Here is a 23,103-nt window from a genome sequence, read left to right on the forward strand (position 1 = left end):
AACCCGCGAGACCTGTACCTATCTGTAGGTACAGCCCTCAGCAGACTGCGTGGTAGATATTCTTTTTTGGACAAAACCGATAGGTAATAACTCAAAGGCTATGCTATCAGTCGGTCGGAACTCACTCAAATAGATGCGCCATGCTCCACTCCTTCGATTGGGTCTATCACTAAACAAACTATCCGCCTTGTGTGGCAAAAAAAAAAAAAATGCAAAAGTTTGTTTTGGGGGCAAATATAAACTTTTGGGTTTTGTTGCCGAACTAGGTGGAAAATAAATGCGGTGATGATGCCAACCTAAGGTGCGGAGTCTCACGCGTCTTGCTGTTACGATTTCCGAGTGACCAATAGCATAGTATTCGCGTTATTCTCGTTTTTGTCGAAACAAGGAATACCTACCACGCAGTTTTGGCTGTACATGCATACAAAGTTTGCCGCTACGTGGCCACTGGCCAGGTTTTTAGAGGGTCGCTGGAATGCACTGCACCAGTCAGAGGGGTGAGATGCTGCCGGTGCCCATGAGCACCGACCACCGTGCCGCTCAAAGTTCTTACTTGAACCATTCATTCTTAGTATTAGCATCAGGAGCAAATAAATGTATATCCGTTTAGTGTAAATTCGTGTATATCTGTTCCCTTGTTGCTAAAAAAGGCCGAGCTTCGGACCAATAAATATATTAATCCATCTTAATTACCAGCGCATATAAATAATTGTACAATATAAATACAAGACATCATGCATACCGAAAAAGGTAAGTACAACAGAGAATATCCAATGTAGACCATCTCCCCGAGGACTGGGTATGAACAATCGACGAAAACACAGCGCACGATGGCGCTACCGGCTGGCATCATTCGCATACAAGATGGCAAACTGTGCACCAGCTCGTCGGTTAATCACCTCTGCCCTCGGTGCCCCGCCCAGGATACCGGAACAGGACATGGACATAAGGCAGTTGGAGGGATAGCACAGTGGGAGAACAGGCATTGACAGTGAAAAGGACGTCACTGGGAGGAAGGGAAGTGGGTCGGGTCCAACAATAGAGCCTGCCGGCCTCTAATATAGGGTCGGAAGTCACTACACTGTCACCTGGGCCACCGTGCAGTGCACAATGCACGTGTCTTCAGATCGTCAACAACAGCTCCTTGTTCGGAGGAAGGTGACGGTCGTAGGACAAAGACGCTGGGTTCTAACTGCGCACCATCGCAAGGGTGTGCAGATTAGCAATCGGTCATCAATCATTTTTCTTAGTCTTTGTCGCACGAATGGCGCAAGTGCAGCTACATTCAGACGATCACCGAACAGTCAAGGACCATCAGCTTGACTGGTGCTGTCCTAAACTGATAGAGGTTTGATTGCTGTGGATAGGTCTGAGAAGGGATTATATATTTTTTTATTCACAAAGTGAAAGTCGTTGAAAGGTGAAACGTTTCAATCGATGTCCCAGTGTGCCGGAGGGTGAGAAGAGAAGAGAATAGCCGAAGTGAAGATTACCACGCTCACATAAATAACGCATTCGCACATAATTTACACATCACACACGAGTGCATGTAGGCACAGCTTACTCGAACAATTGCCTTGGCACGTACCAAACCGGGCGCAGACTGGCACACGGCATTTGTAGTCTGAGTCATTTGTGCCGGCAACTCTTTCGTTGTACAATTATTTGACTGATCTGAGCTACTAAGACTCAGAAGTAAAGCGTCACGGAATACAGTTATGGAGAGAAAATGAAGAACAGTTGGATTATTTGATCAGCTTCATCAAAGGCGTTATTGTGAGCAACCCGCTGAAATATTACTTTGTTATTTTTAAAATCCTTATGAAGATGATAATTTTGCATCACAATTTTGAATTTTGCAAAGATGAGGAACGGAAGGGACAGACGAACTCGTCGTTGTAAGCAACACATGTGGAGCACAGGCTCATCACTCAACAAACAGCACCGAACACTAGAACTCAACAAATCACCAGTAATGCCGCTGTGTCTCCCGGATGTGTTGACATTGTCGCCCCGCTGTCGGCCCGGCGGGGAGGGGCCCTCCTCCCGCCCCTAGCTGGGCAGAATACTGACATCGGTCACCAGCGAGAAGTGGTCGCTCGGGTAGGCGAAGCTGGGCGCGCGCGCCTCTCCCAGCTGCTGCTCGGTGGGCGGCGGCAGGATCGACTCGACGCTGAACCGGGACGACGACAGGAAGACGTAGTCGAGCGTCTGGCACACCTCGCCCGAGCCGCGGATCTTCCAGGTGGTGTAGTCAGCCTCTGCGCCGGTGGCCTGCACGTAGGCCGAGCTCAGCTCCGGGGCGCCGTCCTGGGTCAGTGTGGCGTACACGGGCTCACTGGGCTCGGCGTTGAAGTCGCCGCAGACGATGATGGGCCGGTCGCCGGCGTGGCTGCTGACGAACGACAACAGGTCCTTGCCCTGCTCACTGCGGATGGCGCTGAGCAGGGCGCCCGAGCGCGCCTTCAGGTGCGTGGTGACGGCGCACACCTCGTGGCCCGTGCGCCGGTCACGCAGAATGGCCAGCACCACCACCTGGCACAGAGACGGCGGGTGGCGGTCAGGTAGGGTGGACGCAGCAGCCTAACATACGCGAGGTGTGATGTACAAATAGCTGAATGTCCGAATGCTTAAATTCTGACCGTAATAGGCAAAATTATCGCTGAAGCCAAATGACGCTCATTCATTTCGCTCACGACATTTAAGTGACCTCATACTCGTGCCGATTCATAAAATTATGCACACGAAAGCCATATAAGATCGGGTCCTCAATCTCATCACTATGTCCATCTCTCTGTCTCTTTCTCTCTCTCTCTCTCTCTCTCTCTCTCTCTCTCTCTCTCTCTCTCTCTCTCTCTCTCTCTCTCTCTCTCTCTCTCTCTCTCTCTCTCTCTCTCTCTCTCTCTCTCTCTCTCTCTCTCTCTCTCTCTCTCTCTCTCTCTCTCTCTCTCTCTCTCTCTCTCTCTTTCTCTCTCTCTCTCTCTCTTTCTCTCTCTCTCTCTCCCTCTCTCTCCCTCTCTCTCTCTCTCTCTCTCTCTCTCTCTCTCTCTCTCTCTCTCTCTCTCTCACCTGGTTGCTCTGCACCTTCCAGACCTCGATGACGCGCGTCTCTGTGCGCACCAGCTCGAACCTCTCGTTCCGGAAGAAGAGCGCACACCCGTCCGGACCGTTGTTTCCCTTGATGTAGATACACGGGGAGTCGGGCTTCTCGAAAAACACGCCCGAGTAGCCGATCGTGCCCAGCGCCTTCTGGAAGAACTTGAAGTGGTCCACCTCCTGCGAGAGCGGGGGTTGGCGTTTGGTGTCAGTGAGAAGAAACGTGTCGAAGATCAGGCATTGTGTGTCTGTTGTGACCGCTTGCACATTGTTTCGGCATTGCGTATAGACCGTATACTTATTCTCGAACTCAAAAATAGGCCACAAACCTAAATATAATAAAAAACTTCCTGCCGTGTGTAAAATGTGCATCACTTAGGAACGTTGAGATGTAACGTAACCTTTTACAGACATGGCATTCGCATTCTATTTTAAGCCCCCAATTACTACCCCCTTGCCCCAGCTCATTTCCTTCATTCCTTTCCGTATTTGGTCATGCCCGCACATATGGCCCATCATATACTGCCTCTAGTGGGCGACCACTACACCTTCCCGCCCCGCTCGGCGGCGGGCGTGGCGGCGCCGTATTCGGGTACGGACCGGGCGGCGTACCTGCAGGCAGAGCACGTCCGGGGCGTAGTGGCTGATCTCCTCAATGAGACGGTAGCGGCGCGTCTCCCACTCCAGAGCCGATGCAGGACACTCGGTGAAGTTGTCGTTGTGCACGCCCAGCGCTGTCGAGAAAATACGACGGTTAGATTTAAATGATCAGCTAAAATACATGTCACTTTGGGCTTTAGAATGAATGTATGCAATGGAGGGAAAATGTACATGAGAATTACGTTTGATTTCTATGCTATGAAAGCGATATACGTTCGTTATATAGTTAAGCGTTAACTATGTTCCGTTACTCAAGCATTATTTTGTAACTTCAGTTCGATGGCATAAGATAAGAGTCTTTCAATTTAACAAATACCTAAGTGACGCTCTTATTCAGTCGTCATCCCCCTCCCACATCCCGCCCCACTCACTCTGTGACAGCGTGTTCCACTGCATGATCCTGAACTGGTTGTCGGCGTCTGCCGGCTGCTCGATGACGGTAAACTCGCGTGTCAGCAGCGGCGGCAGCTCGCTCAGCTGCTGGCGGCAGTACGACTCCATCTCCGACGGCGTCATCGACTCCTCCGGAAACGTCAGCGCGTCATCGGCACTGTCCGGGTTCAGGATCTTGGGCGCCGACGTGAAGCTGCCCATCCTGAGGGAGAGAGGGCAGAACAGGCGTCAGATCGTGGTGAAAGATATACGGCATCGGTTTAGCGCTGCTCCTTCTGGAAGGAGCAGCGCTTTATTATGATATTATAATTGTGTTTTTATTCAATATGATGCTGGTCAGCGTTGGTCGCCAGACCGACACAGCCGCTGGCTCTGAGACAGCCCCAAACATGGACGTTCGATGCAGGGAAAATACATGAATTTCCCACAGAAGATAGCTGAGCTTTGGATATTCAGAAGCTTTGTTCGCATGACGGATGACACGCGTATATAAGTCTAGGATTGAAAGTCAAGCACAGAGTAGGAAGAATGGAAACTCGAGGGACGATGGGACGGGATGATCCTGATGATTGCAAGGGAGGACTCAACAGAAAGGCAGCCATTCATGTCTCTCAACAGAAAGGCGTTTTATGTTACCTCTCACCTCGTCAGGCACTGTGACAGTTTTCGTCTCGCCACAGTCCTTCTCTGTACCTCTTCCCAGAACTCTAAATCCATGGCTGAGCGCAGTGAGCCGCAGCGCCCGGGGCCTTTAACGCGACACAGATAACTAGCACCGCGGAGCTATAGTGCAGCGCTGCACATCCATAGACCGATACTGCAGCCGTGAGTGCGAGCGATTACCAACGAGGAATGCCTGCACAGCACAGCCTGTCCCACTTATAGCCTGCGGCGACTGCGAGCCGAGCGCCGCCCGACAGTGGGGCGCCAAGGGGTGACCCAGGTTGACCCCAGGTCGGCCCCCGGCTGACCCGACCTGAGTGTTATCACTGAACTGATGGGCCGGCGCTTGGGCGACCCGACTCTGCCCGCCGCCGGAGATATCCATCTCGGTCATGACCTCTCGCTTCGGGCTGCACGTGGGCCGTGTTCAATGTCCGAGCCTCACGGCAGGGTCTGCAGCTGCAGCGAATAATACAGGCTCGCAGCAGTGCGCAGCACTGTGGCGACGGGCAGGTCAACACTGATATTGTCCCTGACTGAATGGGTGCTGTGTCAAACAGAGGCTTATCGGATCATCGACGACTGAAAAAGTCGGATGTGACTAGACTGTTTATTTTGAATAGCATCGCTATTTGCATTTAAAATGAAGAACGCCCACACGACATAAAAATGAGCACGTGCTGCAGCTTCAGAAAATTATATCGTCTTATATTTGTGTAGCCTTTTCAGTCGTTTATACAGGTATAGGCTAATGCCCCAGACACCATCATTGAAGTGTCATTGTTATATGTTACAGAAAAAAGCGACATGCATGAGTAATCGTTGTTTACATTGCAACTGGAACCAGAGCTGAGCGGATCCATACAGTGACTGTTGTTTAAACAACATCTAGCAAATGGAAAGATGCATATTTGTTTACACACTCGACACAATTTACACGCGATCCACATCTGCTCGCACGCCCATATTCATCAGTTGTCAGTGCAAGCATGAGTGCGCGCGTGTGTGTGTGTGTGTTTTTTTTTAATGCCTTGCCAAACATACCTAAACGGTTGACCTGAGCCGGGATTTAGGGAGCAAGCATCCATTCACATCACGCGCTGCTGATGAGCTCCACTGCCTGTCAGGGATTCCGCCGCACATGTCAGCCATAACAGGATTAGAGGCGCAAATCAAACACGCAACAGCACTTGTTTTTATCAAAATCCAGCCTTTTACAGCTTGATGGGAGGTTGAGCATGATTTTAAATCTCCGTGCCGTGAGGAATATAAACATTTCTTAGAAAAGCAGGTGGCTGCGTTTCATCATCTGACAAGTGCGAATACCGAAGGAGTTTGGTCATATTATCGGGGTAGGCAATAAGATGTATCGCAGTTAATCCGCATACATTTTGCAATCAGTTTCCGGCTGAGTTCTTCGTATCACATGCGATTTTATGTTTTGAATCAAAGGCAAGAAACTCTGGTTGCATTAAATTTAAATCAAATTGAATCTTAAAAATGTTTCAATTTTGGAAATATTACACTTTTTAGCTTCCGCTCTACCTATGACGTCTTTTGCAAGCAATAATTTTGTTACCAAATTTGAAGTGCGACAGATGTTGCGCGCAAGGCAGCATATACCTACCATCATATCAACAATTGTCTTTTACGAAGGTTTTAGTATACGATTTAAAAATCGCCCGATCTGCACCGAGGTCGCAATGCCTAAGGGCTAGGGGACATTCAAATTCATTAGCCCTTTACAATTCGAAAACTGCAGACTTTGAACTTGTCTCCGAATTAAGAGCACATTTAATTAACCGAATCCTCAATATATTCTGAATAAAATGACAAAATAGCAAAAAATTCGGGTATATTCGATCACAGGTCTTTGTCAACTAAAGGGGGAGGGGGGCGAATCTATGATCGAATATACCCGATTTTTTTTTTATATTTTGTCATTTTATTCAGATTACATATATTGAGGACTCGGTCAATCAAATATGCTCAATCATCATGATGATTTTCCTCACAACGCTAAAATCGCTAAAATCTCCGAGTTAAAGCATTTCTCGTTGTTGTGAGTGCCCAAACTGGTAATTGCAAGCCAGGGAACCCAATTTGGCTATTTCAACTCAGAAATATTGACTGGCAATAAATAAATTGCTGGTCCTGTAGCTCAGTTGGTAGAGCGTTGGACTCCGCATGGTGAGAGCACGCGTTCCCGGTGCAACAATCCGGGTTCGAAGCGCGAAGGGCGCTTGACATGTATCGGCTTCCTGACAGGTATGGTTGCGGTTGGTGGCAGGCCGTAGCCAGGCGAAGTCAGTGAGGGGACCGGCCGTGCGCGGCTATGCGCGCACGTTAAACTTTGGACTCTAAATTCTGCCATTGAACTGGAACTGCACGATCGGAGGGTAGAGGGCAGGGTCACCGCAACAAGCTTCGCTTAGCGGTGGCTCTGTCCTTGTGAATCCTTCCTATCAAAAGATTCGGACTAAATTTATTTAAAAATGTTAAGGTGGGATTTTTTTTTATAAATTTAGTCCGAATGGTTGAATGGGCGGATTTGAGGAATCAGAGCCCGCACTAAGCATAGCTTCTTGTGCTGACCCTGACCCCACCACCCGATCGCGCAATTCCAGTTGTATGGCATAATTTTGTCCGAACGTTTAACGTGCCCTCACGACTGGACACGGCCCCCTCCGCTCACTCACGTTACCTGGCTTCTGTGAGGCCCCTGCCACAGACACGCACGCTATTACACGTAGGAGCTAAATGTGGCCGCCCGCACCGAGGCTTGTACCGGGCTCTCACTTACCGGCTAAGCGTCGAATTCCGGCGCTTTATCCACTCGGCCAAGGAGGGGATGGTCACTTTAATATCAATATATCCTTGTTTGGTAATTTACATTTTTCTAGGAAAGATACAAGTGCAAAATCTGCTGATAATTGGAATACAGGGTGTCCGGAAAGTCCTGGCGCTTCTATTGGACGCCGTCTAATGCGTGCTGTGATTATTGGACATTCAACTAATCACCACAGACATTACCCCTTGTTGGCCACTTAGCCAGGGGTCGTGTTAATATGACCTTGAAATCGTTTTTAGTGATGGGTGGATGGGCGAAGATGCGCCTTGTCGCGGAATGCCTGCGCGCGGCGGCCGGGTGGGGCTTGAACGAGGTGCGAGTTACAACGCGATGCGGCGGTTTTTGGCGCATGGTTGAGCAGGTGAAGGCTTATTCTGACTCCAGAATTCCTTTAGAAATATCCCCCAGACCGGTACGACCGCGCTATGTTAAAACTGCCGAGAATTTAGCAGCATTTCCGCGGCAATCGAAGAAAATCCAGAGGTGTGATGGACAAAAATGTTCCATATCTTCGTCAATGTTAGATAAATGAAAACGCAGGCTGGTCCACGAGGAAATCCTGAACAGGCATATCAACCCGAGGTTCAAGGTGACTTGCCCTAAGGGTTACTTCGCATTTCACTTTTCGACAGCACGCAGCGCCCTCCAACAATGCCGCTATCGCCCAAGCCATACCTACTGACGGAGGAGCTCGGCGGGCCAGATCACTTTGGCGAAATGAGATTAGGCCGCCTCATTCGCCTAACCTTAACCCGCTTGACTAAGGCGTGCCCGCGTTTTTTAGAATAAGCTCTGGGCCACCTGTCATCCCAACCTGGAGTCGCTGAATACTCGCTACATGGCAGCATGGGAGGACTTGGAAATGTCATACATCGTCAAAACACGCAGGTGCTTCCGCCCTTGCGTCGAGGCTGTCGTCGGTGCCGACGATGGTTATATTGAATGAGCACTTAGCGGAAGTATATGGCTTGGTGTCCCTGATAATTGTTTTGATCTTTTGTTGAGTATCTATCAACCAGAGGCATTTGTTTTCAAAAATGTTGGAAAGCGCCAGGACTTTCCGGACACCCTGTACATTGAATGCCTTTGGTGTCTTTCAGCAATCGGTTGAGAAAACTTAAATGCTTGAAATGGAATTAAAGGGACCCTCCCACCTTCAAAAAAGTTTATGAATTGGCATGAAAGTGATGTCGCTCGGTTCAGAAAGAGCGAAAACGAATATCTACCAAATTTCACCGAAAAATATACACCGGTTTTCAAGATATTAGACTTTTACTTTTGTTTACTTTTTGGGATCTCCGCTGTTCCTAGCGACTTTATTTGGAAGCAATAGTTTGGCAGCTAAAAGTGCGGCACTTGTTGCGCGCAAAGCAGCATATACCACCGCGTGCTACAAAACGTTTTAGTCAAACATTTAAAAATCGTTAGATATCTGCGCTGACGTCACACATTCAGAGGGGTATTCCTATGTATTAGCCCCTCTGAATCAAAATGCTGCAATTTTGAGATTCAATATTTCCAATTTAAGGCATTTCTCGATGTTATGAGTGCCGAAACCGGTAATTGTGAGCCAGGGACCCCATTTTGGCTATCTCAACTCAAATCTAATGTTAAGGTGGGAGGGTCCCTATAACCCGCGAGTTGCTGGGGGGGGGGGGCGTTAAACGCTCCCACTTTTTTCGCCGGGCCATAGCATAAAAACGGCGCGCCGCAGGCGCGCCAAATTTTAAGTCCCTGTAGGGAATTGATTGAGGTTTATTGTGACAAAGTTTCAAAAAAATCGGTCGGAAAATTTTTGAGATATCGAGGTTTTAGTGACGTCATGATTTCTGAGTTTTCGACCAAAATTGGCATATGTTCAAAAAATCATATAAAATCACAGAATAGACATACAGACATGCCGTAAACGCCATTAGACTGCCAATACCATGATCAATCAAATGGCTATCTTCGATTATTGATTATCGTTCCGCATTTTCCATAATCTTGAACTGAATCTTGGCAATTTTTCGTGACTACTTCACGACCATGATACATGCATTTCTTAAATTGAACTTCTTGAGCCAAACACGTACACATATGATGAAATGAATGTCACCATCGTGTTCTACGCCCCAAATTACCTATAAAACATGTGTCACAGGCTGCGAATATCAGTTTTGATTTTCGGGGATATGTGCCTACCTGGTTGACCTGACCTTGACCCTGACCTATGCTTGACTGACCTCTACATGCAGCTGACACTCTTGTAGGCCTTATAAGATGGATTGTGCACCGTTTTGACAGAGTTTATGGCGAGAAGCGCCCATTGCGAAGTCCTGAAGTCCATGCTACTGAAAGCCCGATTTCAGGTGTTTGACCTGACCTTGACCCGACCTGTGACCTCAAAATTCAACTTTAAAGTACTCATCTGAAGCGTCTCGTCGCGCTCTTTTGTTTGCCGCCTCGTGCGTTTCGCTGCGCCTATTGGTTCTCGAGTTATCGGCTGGGGGCGTTTAACGCCCCCCCCCCCCCAGCAAACGGTGGGTGGCGAAATACCCCAGCAACTGCCGGGTTAAAGGAAAACATTGGTTGGAATAGCTGTTCGCCATCAATTATCATCAACTTCTCCGGTTCGTTTTTTTTTTCTAGTGCCGACATTCACCGATTACGGGCATGGCTTCAGGCGACAGCTTTCAGGAAGCTTGGGAAATGGCATGAGTAAGTGCACGCCATTAGGGTGATTTGGCTGTCGTTGTCGCCGCCATTACGGAATTATTGCCGTCATCCGGGCAATAGTTCCGGGCCGCTCCCCAGTGAAGGACGTCGGACCGTCACCACAGCCCGGAGACTGGTGTGAGGAGAGGCGGCGGAACGCCGGTTAGACGGGAGCGAGGAACAAGGTTAGGGCGAGAGGAGGCCTATAAAGTGAACGGCAACTACCGAAAAATCGATAAAACAGCCGCGGCTTATCCCATTTCCGGCAAATATAGGAGAGCAGTGTCAAAATGGAGCGTCCGCGTCACTCACAAAACAAGTCAAATGAGGCCAGAATAGCATAAGGCAAATCCGCTTCCAATATAAAAAGTTGAAACGGGCGGCTACATTGAATTTATATATATTTGCTCTTTGACTTTGCGGTCTGTTAATTACTTATCTATAACAATATGGATGCTGATTTAAATAGTAATCCAATCATTAAAATTGCACACCAAATATATTTATCTTACTAATTATTGATTGTTCTGCTTCGCTTCGGTAGGCAGCGTCGTTGTGGTTCTTGCAGGAAATAACATAAACGTTTTTTATAAAGGCTACTTATTCTCGAATCCTTTAGGAGTTACCTTTCATATTCTATCTTTTAGGTATTCCGTCTTATGTGGTATGCATTATGTAATCGTGCATAGCTGTAGACCACTATTTGAATAGGCTCTCGCATACGTTTTCCGGGCTGCGGAAAGAGTCTGTTTAAGCCTCTATAGTCTACGACGGACGCATTTAATCGAGGTCGAACGCACCGGCAAAATCCGCCGGCTCCGATCCTCGTAATGGCATCGGCTGTGTCACACTGACATAAGGAGAGAGCTATAAAAAGGCTCTCGGACATTGACTCGGAGGACATCAGAAGAACCCAAAGTGACATCGAAAGACTGACACAACTGATCGTATCAGCCGATTGTCATGGGTTTTGAGCGCTACCGAGCAACCGCACGGACTGATGGACGCATATATATTGACACCGACCGACTGACACTGATTGATTTACTGATGTTGACCGATCTGAACGACATATAATTTGCCAACGACTAATCGACTGACTGACAGTGGTCGATTGACTTCTGCTGACACTGACAAGATTGACACTAAAACCGACACTGACACCTGGACCCACTGACATCAGAGCCGACGCCAGTGTCTGATCAGTGAGCTGAGATCAGGTCTGGACTCGGACCTCGGTACAGCTGACCGATCACGCTGGCCATGTTTAGAGATAACAGTGTGGACCCGGTGAACTCAGGCGCGTTAGTTTGACGTTATTTTGCGGACCTATGGCGTCAGACACCACGAGTGAAGAGACTGGGTTCACTCTTTGAGTTTGTTATGGCTCATTCCTCTGAGTATAAGTTAACCACCTACAAGAAAGTAACAGTGCTGTTATTATTTTTTTCTCTCGCTATTGCCTGGGTTTGGATGAGTATTTGACAACTGGTCATAATCTTTGCCGGTAAGTCGATATGTGTAAGCAATGGGTGGCTCCGTTCAAAACACAATGCAGCAGATGCAATAGTGGAGTGTGTGACGTTCTAACTTTATGCTAATGGACAGAAAGGACGCTTGCGGAAGGACTGCCGGACATTCCATATATCACTCACGCCTGACGTCACTCAATATTCATTCTCATCTTAATATGAACATAGGAATGAACCCGGCAGCTTTTGCAACTGTTCCGCTTGTTGACCTTAAATACGACCCCATCAGTCACAACACGGAACGCGGACTTCAGTGACAGTGGATGGCTACAGTCACAACACGGACTGAGCAATGAATGGCACAGGAACAACAAGGAACAGTGGATAACTTCAGTCACAATGGAGCACTGATTGAACAACGGGTCACAACACGGAACACGGCCGGACCATTGGGTGGCTCCAGTCACCCGGAAGTGAAAAGCAAGGACGCTGCAACGCGGCGCGGCGGCGCGTCGCGGCACTGCGGGGCACAATGGGGCCGTGCGGCTCGCCACCACGTGCTCACCTGACGATGTAGAGCAGCAGCTGTTTGGGCGGGATGTAGCCGCCCTTGTCGTCGGTGCCGAGCAGCTCGTCCGGGTGCTGGCGGCGGATGATGGACTGTTTGGCCAGCTGCTCGGCCACTGCCATCGACTCACGCAGCTCAGATAGGTTCATAGTCATCTTGGCTGGTGGTGAGGAGACTTGTGCTGCCGCCTGACCTGGTGCGGCGTCCGGCGCCCTGCTGCTGTGGCCCGCAGGCCCTCCGCGTGACCCAGTCTCGTGACGCGTCTCACTGGCTCTCCGGTCACGACAGGGACGGCGGTGCTTCCGATCAATTCTTCGCCTTGGCTGAGCCACTGTCGAACTTCTCTCGAACTCTGCTGCTATAATTCTTCTTTTCTTCTCAGATAGTATCTTTCACTCTCTCAGCGCAGGTGTGGATTCGTTTCGTACCAAACCTGTCGTGCTACCTCGCGGTTCTCTGGGAGCAAACTAAGCCGGTGCCGCCGAGACGAACTGCTTATAAAGGGAGCGCGCCTGGCGCCGCCCCGTCTCCGCTGTCTGAAGGTCCCGGCGACGCCGGCGGCGGCCGCCCCCGCCCCCGCCCCCGCCGCCGCCAGAGTCGCCCAGATAACACACGGCGCGGAATCTCCCGACCATGTGATAACTGGCTCATACTGCTTCATTCAGATCGCCCCGAGCGAGTGGAGAGTGCACCGGCGATGAGAAAAAAATGTAATGCACGACAGTTGAAGGATTAATCCTGGCACTGTACGCTCTTGGATTGGCAATATTTAAATAGCGCTTTAATGAACGGTTGCATGGTTATGATAAAAAATGACATAATAAAGCATTGCTTAGTGATTTATTGCAGACAAGTTCGATCAATTAACAAACGTGCTGCCATCGGCCATACGATAAACAGGTCCAGTCAATTTAAAACTTCTTGCCATTTCTTCATTTGCCGGATGCTACCTGCAACCTAGATATTCTACTTTCAGCCCCAATGCTTTCGTTAGCATTATTCTACTTGTCGTGGGGTAACAATAGCGCTAAAACGGTTCATATGTGAGTACGGAAGGTACTTGCTGCATGCTATTCTTAGCACCTTTTAAAGTTTAGCACCGCTAGGGTACTAAAAATTGGTCTAGCAGGTGTAGGGTACTACATTTAGTACACGGGTGCTAAACAAATATGGGTACTTATATTAGCACCTTGATACTAAACTAGATCTCAGTTAAGTACGAATAAAATGCTTAGCTTAGCACCGCTAGGGTACTGAAAATTAGTCAATTGAAAAGTACCTCTATGGTGCTAAACTTTTTTTACAGTGTGCAGATAGCAACAAAGTGGGAATACGTCTTACTTATTGATTTGATTTTATTCTATGGTCGATGGTTTGCTCTGTCAGATATAGTCCTGTGACGAAAGTGATCTACATACTAGTACATGCATCGTGAGCTTTTAAGCCGCTACTCCAATGCTATGGTTTGATCTTCACACTGTTTATTTTTGAAAGCGTGCCGATGTATGTCGATTCTTCCCTACATTGCAGTGATTCATGCTCGATTTGGCCGATCAAACAAATTATTTTCTGTTTCGGCAGTGAGCTCTTGACAACACACCGGACAGCTGTTTGAAGCTCACATGTCTCTGAGTGTGGGAGCGCACTGGGCTTGATGTTGCCGCATCGTCAGGGTGTGGGACTGATACCTCGAAAAAGACGATGAGACCTAACAGCTGCAGTCGTTTCAGTGCAGGTTACCGCTCTGGCTTGACAAACTTATCTGAAGTTTTTACTCACCTACATACACACACAGGTATGTCAACAATGCGATAGGAGTATCTGTTCTTAAGCGATCTTGGAGACATATAAACCATGTTAAAATTGGCAGTGTATTGCTTTAGGCAGTGAATATTCAAAACACTGGAGATTGGTCGAAATTATTTCATTTCTGTATTTCAGCACATCTGCATGCATTTTCTACATTCATTGTTACTAAATGAGCTAGAATAGCGTTTAGTTGAGTTCTTTACACTTGATCGGCAGACTGAATAAGTACAATGTGTATACCTCTGCCGCACGCTACATCGTATATCTAAATAGGATGATGAAACGCCACGTGCTCGGGGGCTTAACCGAATAATGGACATAAGCAAGAAATGCTGATGTGGTTTATTTTTTGTCGGCTCAAAGCACATTTGCAGCAAAAATCGCAGCATCATTTAGCTTTTGAGAGGCCACTCCTTTTTCATACCGTGTGGCATCTTCCGGTCTTGAATAGCCTTCTTACCATTCACGAAAGCAGACAAAGCCAAAGGGATCCATGTGATTCTGAAATCATCGGTAAGCCTCTGCCGCACAGAAACTAGCCCCGCCCCCGTCTAACCCTCTTACCGGACACGGCACGGCTCACGTTGGCCCGCACGTGCCCGTCTTAACTGCGATAAATGCGTCTGCTAACGTCTGAGCACAGGAGAATCAATCCACAATGCTCGTGCGCGCTGAAGGGCAGCACTCTCTGGCTTTCTCAATATTTCCGTTAATGAGAGCTGAAATGGTGGAGCCAACTTACCTAAAAAAAGAAACACCTCACACACAAAACCATCTCGTCGCTGTTTTGAAACGGTTGAGTGCCCGCGGCACCGGAAACTACAACTCAGCATGGGTGAGTAGCACTTGCAGCCCCGGTCCGCGGCCGGCTGGCTGACTCAGCGCTCAGGTTCAGCGAGGCTTTCAATGCCTGATGCGCAATTGGCCAGTGGACACGGTGGCGTAACGGGCCCACGAACACGACTGGCCGCCTGCCAGAGATGGCCGTCAATCAGGAGAGCGATCGCCGCTCATCTGGGCAGCTCTCGACTCTCAGCTGGGTTTCCGGCCGACGTCTGGGCTGCAAAGTAGCCGGACCGACACGAAAAACCGGCCCACCGCGCGATCCGCGGTGATTTCGGCAGCCGAGGGGTGGATGCTGACCAGTCATGATTTCCGGCTGATGTGATAAGTCGCGCTGTGCGGTCACCAGCGACTCAGACGTGAGATGGCACGGATCGATGGTCTGAATCCTCGTGACAGCTTCACGGGTCCATCGTGTGCAATCTGTCACGACGAATGTCTTAAAAGTAAGGTAGCTTTGGACGCTGGTGCGGTAATGGTAGTTGTGTGATGGATGATGGAATGATTGAGCGTGGTTTATAGCAGTAGGGGAAGTTGGGGGAACGCCGAATACTTTTTTTCTGACGCCCCTAGCACGCAAGGTAGACAACATAAGCTATTCTTGTTGGCGTCATTCGAGAGGCCAGTCTTTTGCCTTTCAAACATACCAGGCGCATTTTATGAATTCGCATACCGATAAGCGCACAAACTAAAAATATCAAAGAAGTGACTTTTTCGGCGTTGCCCCGGACTGCGGGGAAAGCCGAAAATGGGAGAAATGATCTACAGGGAATGCCGACATTGATGTTTTGCCACTTTATCTCAAACTTTATCCAGAATTTATCAAAGCTGACACGCGTTTTAAGAGCTTGGGGACGCTTGGTGCACACTGGAAGTTATAATTGTGTGATATAATAAGAAAATGCCAGGTAAATAATTCCTTATAGGTAACAGGCCGTTGTGTCGGTTGAAAGTGTAATTTGTGTGACTAAAAATTCGCGTTGCTATTCTACAGCAGTTAAGTCCACGTAGCGTGCTTTAACGTGCGTAATTGCACGTTTTCGGCATTACCCCAGCCAGCCATACTTTCATTTGCAGGCCCATAACTTTTCAACGTGCCGTATAAATTTCAAATAGGCAGCACACTTATGCAAAGACATGCTGAAGATTACTTGACCGAATTGGCCAGACAAACGGTAGCATAATGAGTAAGAAATGCAGCTTCAAAGGCGCATGTAGTACAAGGAACGCGTACCTTGAAAACGCTCTTGGCGCCCTCACAGCCGAAGTATTCCGAATGACGACTCGTAACAAACATGCGATAATTGTAGTCACTTAAGCTTCAGAGCATCACTGACAGGTGGCATCCATGTCTTACGGTTTCCGAAATATCTCGAATTTCGGCTTTGCCCAAACTCCGGCATTGCCCCAACTTCCCCTAGTGAGCGGATGGGGGAGCCATCAACTACAAAGCAGGAAACGGTAAGTGGTGTGCTAGTTTTTATAATTTCTAAGGTTGGGTACGATGGACAAAAAGGTTATGATGCTGTGCTAAAACCGTAGGTTAAGCCGTTTTTATATGTTTATAGCTGCCATAACGCCCGCGTCATCAGTTATGAGCTAGCTGACGGTGAGAAATCTTGCTGACGGTGGCTGTTTGCAGTGTTCACGGATCTACCATGCGGTCAGCGACAATAACCTAAAAGAAACTCTGTGAACGGTGATTGTGTCTCCCTATGTCATTATCTAATCTATATGAAATGTACTCATCGAAAGTCAGGACCAGAAGTTGCGTAACAGCTCTGTTTTGGTTTGGCTTTGCCATATCGAAAAACTATCTGCACAAAACATTGGTTTTATCTAATTTATCTTATCCCTTACCTCACTTATCTTATCCCGCGCTTTCCCCCAGCCTGCCTCAAACAATAACTCTGTAGAAAAAAAAACATTCGAGATCACCCCAACACACACGTAACAACGTTAGACCAAGCCACATTCGACCGTTTCTGCTATGTGTCAAACCAACAACAAAGCGGCTATCTTCTCAAGCTTCCTTCCGCAGATAACGCTGGTGTATCCTTGCCCGAGGCTGCATCCCTCTCCGCATCCGTTGCTGTATCCTTCTCCGGGTCCGGACTCGCGTGTTTTACGGCAACACATGCACTCGGCAAGGTGCCGGACAGTTGAAGAAATGAATTCGCAAGAAATGTTTACTGGCAGCACGCACCAGGTTTCTGCAAGTCATTTAGGCATAGTTGTTCGATGGGTCGCGTGCGTATCATAAATTTAGAAGAAATTGAATGTGAGAAGCAGTCTTTTCATGCAACATCTTTATACATACATAGGTCACATCTTCCGCAAAAAGAAGACACGAGGAAGGATAAGGAACCGTAACCTCAAGCCTTCTTTCAAGCGTTATTCATCTGCTTTGCATACACGAGTTGACCCACCTGCTACAGAGCCTATCAAGGATAAAATAAAAAAGGTGGATTTACGAGTAGAGTCCTGACGTCAGCACTCTGTCACATAAATTTTACCAAAACCTCGCTCTTTTTGTGAAAAGAAAACTTTGGTAGACAAACACGTCTCTCTGCTACAGTTGTTAATCGCCTCAAACAGACAAAGCGCCAGCTCGTATCAGACTGGACCGTCTTATCTCATGGACTGACGACATGTCACGCAATCACGCAGTATGGTCAGGTCTTGAGGCTACCGGCTAGACAGATTTTCAGTAACAAGGTCTGTAATCTGCACTTATACATTCATAAAAATGTTGAGCATGGCAACACGAGCGAGAAATGTGAATTTCATTAAACAGAAAAACACGCAACTTTTTGCGCAGATGATAATAGACATTTTCATCATGCCTTGAGGGTCCCCCAAATCACGTATAATTTAGAAAATCATGAGTATACGACAATGAATAAAACCACCTACGCAGAATTAACTACACGCCAGCAAAAGCCTTGATGTTTCTCAGACGAGTGACGCAGACACGTCCCAGAGGACACGTCCTGCGTTGCACCACATATTATCATCTGCCCACTATAGGATGTGCGAAACAGCCTCCATTCTCACATCCATCCACTCGTTACTCGCGCGGCCGCTCCGGGCGGGGGTGAGGCAGGAGTTGATGACGTCCATATGAGTTCTCGTTACGACCAGCCGGACCTCGGGTGCGTGAGCTCGACCGTCAGGTCCGTTTAGAGGTTGATATTAGTGCGTCGCACTTAGCGTCGTAAAACTGCCGGTAACCCGCCCCAGGTCAGAAGGCGTGGCGAACGGTTCCTCTGAACATCGTCCGCTGAGTGACATCACCCGGCTCCGTATGGCCCGCCTAAATGACGTCACTAATTTCACTCTTAGCGCCCGGCCGCGGTCGGCGGCTCGATTGGACCGTTCATGTGCGATGCCATTGTCACCTGCAAGTGTAAATAGGTGCCGAAGCGGACTTGTATCTCGAATATATGACGTCATAAGGCGTTGCAATAGTCAACGACCACGGAAGGTCAGTGATATTTACGACTGACTGGCAGCTGAAACTCTGAATTACGGACGCCGAAGGACCATCTGATACGCTTCGCGGACAACTGATGACGTCATAATTGGCTGCGTCAAGTACCCAGATGACGTCACGTTAACGCAGCTGGGACTGATTTAGGGCGGTGCACCCATTCGCATACAAATTGGGCGCCGTTTCGGTGGGTGTGGTGGAAACAGCGCTGTACCCGAGCGTGGTCAGTTACACCGCGATTCTGCAGCTCTCTGAAAGACTGAAGGGTGGTTTGGTGGGTTTTGTTATTAGTGATCTCTGAAAGACAGCCGGTGGTTTGGTGGGTTTTGTTATTAGTGATCTCATCCCTGGCTGCTGAGCTGTGATTAGCCGAGTTATGAGTCATCTTTTCCATATACGTATGGTTTCCATGCAGAGTGAACTGCGTTGTTTCTAGCAGAAGAGTGACGTCTATTGCGTCTTTATCTGACAGCCACTTTGCTTATATGCATGCCCCTAAAAGCGCTTGCTAGAACAAAGGACCATCAAATCAAATGGAACAGTTAGCCTTTAACTCTGAACAGTGGCGCAGCCAGGGGGGGTCAGAGGGTCAGCTGACCCCCCCGAAATTTTTGTCGGGGGCCCGCTCGAGAAAAAGAGAGAGAGAGAGAGAGAGAGAGAGAGAGAGAGAGAGAGAGAGAGAGAGAGAGAGAGAGAGAGAGAGAGGGAAAGAGAGAGGAGAGAGGTCGTAATCTAATTGGACGAGCCCGCTTCGAGAAATGCCTACTGGGACACCACGGGTGAGGGGTCGGCCCGGGGCTCCAGGTGGATGGGGCCCGGGCCCCCGGGAGAACGGGCCCGGGCCCCCGATGGATGGGTCCGGGGCCCCCGGTGGATGGGTCCGGGTCCCGGGGAGAACGGGCCCCGAGCCCCGGGTGGACGGGGCCTGAACCCCCGGGAGAACGGGCCCGGGCCCCCGGGTGGATGGGGCCCGGGGCCCCCGGTGGATGGGCCCGGGCCCCCGGGAGAACGGGCCCGGGCCCCCTGGGTGGATGGGGGCCCGGGCCCCGGGAGAACGGGTCCGGGCCCCCTGGTGGATGGGGCCCGGGATCCCCGGTGGATGGGCCCGGGCCCCCGGGAGAACGGGCCCGGGGCCCCAGGAGAACGGGGCCCGGATCCCCGGGTGGATGGGGCCCGGGCCTTTGGGAGAACGGGCCCTGGCCCCCTGGGTGGATGGGGCCCGGGCCCTTGGGAGAATGGGCCCTGGCCCCCTGGGTGGATGGGGTCCGGGCCCCTGGGTGGACGGGGCCCGGGCCCCGGGTAGATGGGGCTCGGCACCCCTGGTGGACGGGCCCCGGAGCCCCGGGTGGATGGGGCCCGGAGCCCAGGTGGACGTGGCTCGGGCCCCCGTGTGGATAGGGCTCGGGCCCCCGTGTGGATAGGGCCCGGGCCCTCGGGTGAATGGGGCCCGCATAGGTTGACGTAGGCTACCTATTGAAAAATGGAGGCCATCGATGAATTGCTATGTAGAGGTTTAAAAGGTTTATATTTTTAAGAATATTGTTGCTCTTCATGCAAAAGCGATGAATGGATCTTGGACAAAATTGAATGCTCTTTTCAACTATGCCATTTTCAATTGTCAAACGTACCAGTTTATGCAGCAAAACCCGTATAACTAAGTAGATAAGTCATGAACAAATGCCATTTTCTTCAGCGATTTGTTCCACCTTGTTTTTGATCAATAAGCTTTTCATAATTTTTCCATGAGAGGCGGTACGTTTCTCTTGACCTGACCTTCAGGTGACATTGACATTCACCCTTATGCATGGGAGCAACATCAAATCACATGTTTGAACGCTTGAAACCACGAAAGAACTGCAAACGCGCCGCTAATGCGAGCCGGCATACGCCGAACCGCGATTCTGGCCAAACATGGTCTCGGAAAGTCGGCCAGGTTTGGCCTACTTTCCGACCTTTAGGTCGGAATTTGACCTTGAATTGACCTTTAGGTCATTTGGGCCAGGGTCATGAAATTTCTAGGGTAGGTGTAAAATTGATCGCGAGGGTACTGAAAGACGTCGCGATCAGCCGCTTTTTACGCGAGTTATTTGCGAAAAAAAAAAACTTTAGGGGGGATTGCATCAGGCATCAGCCCCTTCCCCCCTGTGCCGCGAGGGTTAAAAATTCTTGTGAGCAAATTCACGTAATGAAGAAGAGTAAAGGCACAATTTACTACAGCAGCCAATAGATGACATAGAACAGGCACATGGGACTAGTTAACCCTATTCCTGGCGGGGGGGCCTCAGGAGCCCCCCTGAGGTTTTTTAGTTATTTCTCCCAAACGCTTTGAGCTAGGAAGCTCAAATTTTCTGACTTTTAATAAAAGGCTTTTACGCAACATTTCTGAAAATTTTGAGTTGATCTGACCTCAGGTCAGGTCACCAGAGGCGGTTTGGTGACCCTACCTCAGAAAAGTTTGCAATCACGCCAGAGCTAGAGTTTTTGACCGATCAATTTCTTCTCTTCAGGCTTTAGTTAGGGTACCAGTATGTGCAATTTGTATATCTCAGAATTTTCATATCTGTGACCTGAGGTCAGGCCAGACTCGTGACCTTTACATTGCAAGCCTATGGGAAAATATTGAAACGCCTCCTGCTTCGTGTAAACGAGTCAAAACCATCCAATTCTTTCAGTATTATGGAAGATTATCTCATCGGTGATGATCCTGGTGCCGCTAATTGACAGGGGCACCGGCAAAGGTCATCTGAGGTCATGTGACGTCATAAATCGTTTTTCTGTAAATAAATCACGACATGATGGTGCTAAAGACTTGTAAGTGGTACCAAACTGCTTGCCTGGTCAATGCGCGTCGTTTGGTATGCAGCATGACCATACCTCACAACCTCATTGATGAATGACCTGACCTTGACCTCAGGTCAAATTTCAAATTGACCTGTGAAGGTCATCACATACTTATTTCGCATCGCCTCGGCGAGAGCAACAAAAAATGTATGGGTTTTATGTCTATATGTTTCTTAGTTTAAAAGTTATATAGGTAACTAATTCCAAAACATTTTATCGTTGATGACCGACCTCTGGTGACCTCAATATTGACCTGACCTGAAAATGTTTTATGTAAAAGTTGTAGATCTTTAAACGACCTATCAAACGCCGTTCGCTGTTTGTCGCTGCGATGTGTAGTTTTTGAGATCTGAAGGGGGGCCGAATCGGCCCCCCGCCAGTTTCTTGTCCCGGCGGAGCCCGCCAGGAATAGGGTTAAATATTGTCCGACGGAAGCAGGCAACAGTTCCGATTGCATATATGCTATGCATATTGAGGAAGAGGCACATTTCGGCCTCGAAAGATACGAATTTTTACAGAGCATATTTTTGTCGTGGTCAATTTGCGCAAAAATTGAACACCGGGTGATTACCGAGCTATTGTTCTATCCAAATGTTCTGATTCAAACTCGCTCAGGGTTATCGTGCAGGTAAAGGGGGCCCGCTCAGCAGAATGTGTATGAAATATGGAGAGATTCTGAAAAATGGGTGGGGGGCCCGCACACTAGGGGGCCCGCTTTGGAGGCGATTGTAGGGGTTTATAGCGGCCGGCAGCTGCTGCCACCTAGCGGCACGGCCCGGAAGTTGTCGATGCGCGCCGGCGCGGCCGGCGCGGCGGCAGTCGGCTTGCGGACCGCGAGCCGGAAGGACGGGGACGCGGGGGTGCTGACGTATGTGTACATAGTTTTGTGTGAAAGTGAAAATACAGAAGAAACGTTACAAAATGGCGCGGTCGGTAGGACGCCACGACCGAAAAACCGGAGCTGGTGAGCCAGAATCACGGTAAGGTAGCTGCGACCGGCATTTTGATCGATGTTTTCGGCGGAATAGGATATCGTGTAGTGTAAATATTACGATCGGTTATCATCAGTTTGAGGGAGAAATGGATCCCAGGCTGATTTTTATGTCAAAGGCTAAACCCTTTACCGGTGCAAATGGGCAGGAATGGCGCCGCTGGCTGACCCGCTTCGAGGCACAAACTGTTACCTGGTCTGCCGCGGAACGTCTGCAGTGTTTGCCGGCCCTGCTGGAAGATGGGGCTCTGGACCTATATGCGTCGTTGTCGGCGGCTGCCCAGGCCGATTATGCGCAGGTTGTCGAGGCGCTGAGTGTGCGTTACGGCTCGGAGGTTGGTCCTCTGCAGGCACAGGCGGAACTGGCACGCGCGATGCAGACACCTGGGGAGACAGTAGCCGATTTTGCCGATCGTATCCGTCATCTGGGACGCGCCGCGTATCCAGACGAGGGCGTGGGAGACGCCCCGGTCGAGTTCCATTTGACGAGCCGTTTTCTGTGCGGGCTGCGTAACGAGCAGCTTCAGAGTCAGCTGTGCAGCAAAAATCTGAAAACGCTGTCAGCTGCAATTTCTGCAGCCCGAGAGCTGCAGACACGTCACGATGCGATGCTGGCAGTCCGGCAGTCGGCTGCGGCGGCGGCTGGCGCCGTTGCAGTGGCGGCTCCTGCTGCTAACTCACAGGAGGGCGCAGTCGCGGGTCCCGTGACGGCGCTGCCGCGCGGTC

At 49.4% G+C, this 23,103-nt stretch overlaps 1 protein-coding gene across 2 annotated transcripts; it reads right to left on the bottom strand.

Moving 5' to 3' along the window:
- Nucleotides 1–657: 657 nt before the first annotated feature.
- On the bottom strand, nt 658–12,845 carry LOC122378122 (nocturnin-like). Of its 2 annotated transcripts, none has more exons than XM_043358804.1 (5): nt 12,398–12,845; nt 4,128–4,351; nt 3,709–3,830; nt 3,070–3,276; nt 658–2,535 (listed from the first exon to the last, which is right to left on the bottom strand). In XM_043358804.1, exons 1-5 carry the CDS (start codon nt 12,553–12,555, stop codon nt 2,053–2,055), a joined length of 1,194 nt encoding a protein of 397 aa, XP_043214739.1. In that variant the 5' UTR covers nt 12,556–12,845; the 3' UTR covers nt 658–2,052. The 2 variants fall into 2 exon arrangements, with proteins under 2 accessions (XP_043214739.1, XP_043214740.1); XM_043358805.1 differs by lacking the exon at nt 12,398–12,845 and adding an exon at nt 4,793–5,003.
- Between the last annotated feature and the right edge of the window lie 10,258 nt (nt 12,846–23,103).

The sequence above is a fragment of the Amphibalanus amphitrite genome, unplaced genomic scaffold (assembly GCF_019059575.1).
Source record: "Amphibalanus amphitrite isolate SeventyFive unplaced genomic scaffold, NRLGWU_Aamphi_draft 000055F_arrow, whole genome shotgun sequence".
In the NCBI taxonomy this organism is placed as follows: domain Eukaryota; kingdom Metazoa; phylum Arthropoda; class Thecostraca; order Balanomorpha; family Balanidae; genus Amphibalanus; species Amphibalanus amphitrite.

Coding starts and splice junctions, on each gene's coding strand:
- LOC122378122 (XM_043358804.1), bottom strand. CDS start 12,555: ATGACTATGAACCTATCTGAGCTGCGTGAGTCGATGGCAGTGGCCGAG. Junction 4,352..12,397: donor CTGCTGCTCTACATCGTCAG/GTGAGCACGTGG, acceptor TCTCTCCCTCAG/GATGGGCAGCTTCACGTCGG. Junction 2,536..3,069: donor GGAAGGTGCAGAGCAACCAG/GTGAGAGAGAGA, acceptor TCTCTGTGCCAG/GTGGTGGTGCTGGCCATTCT.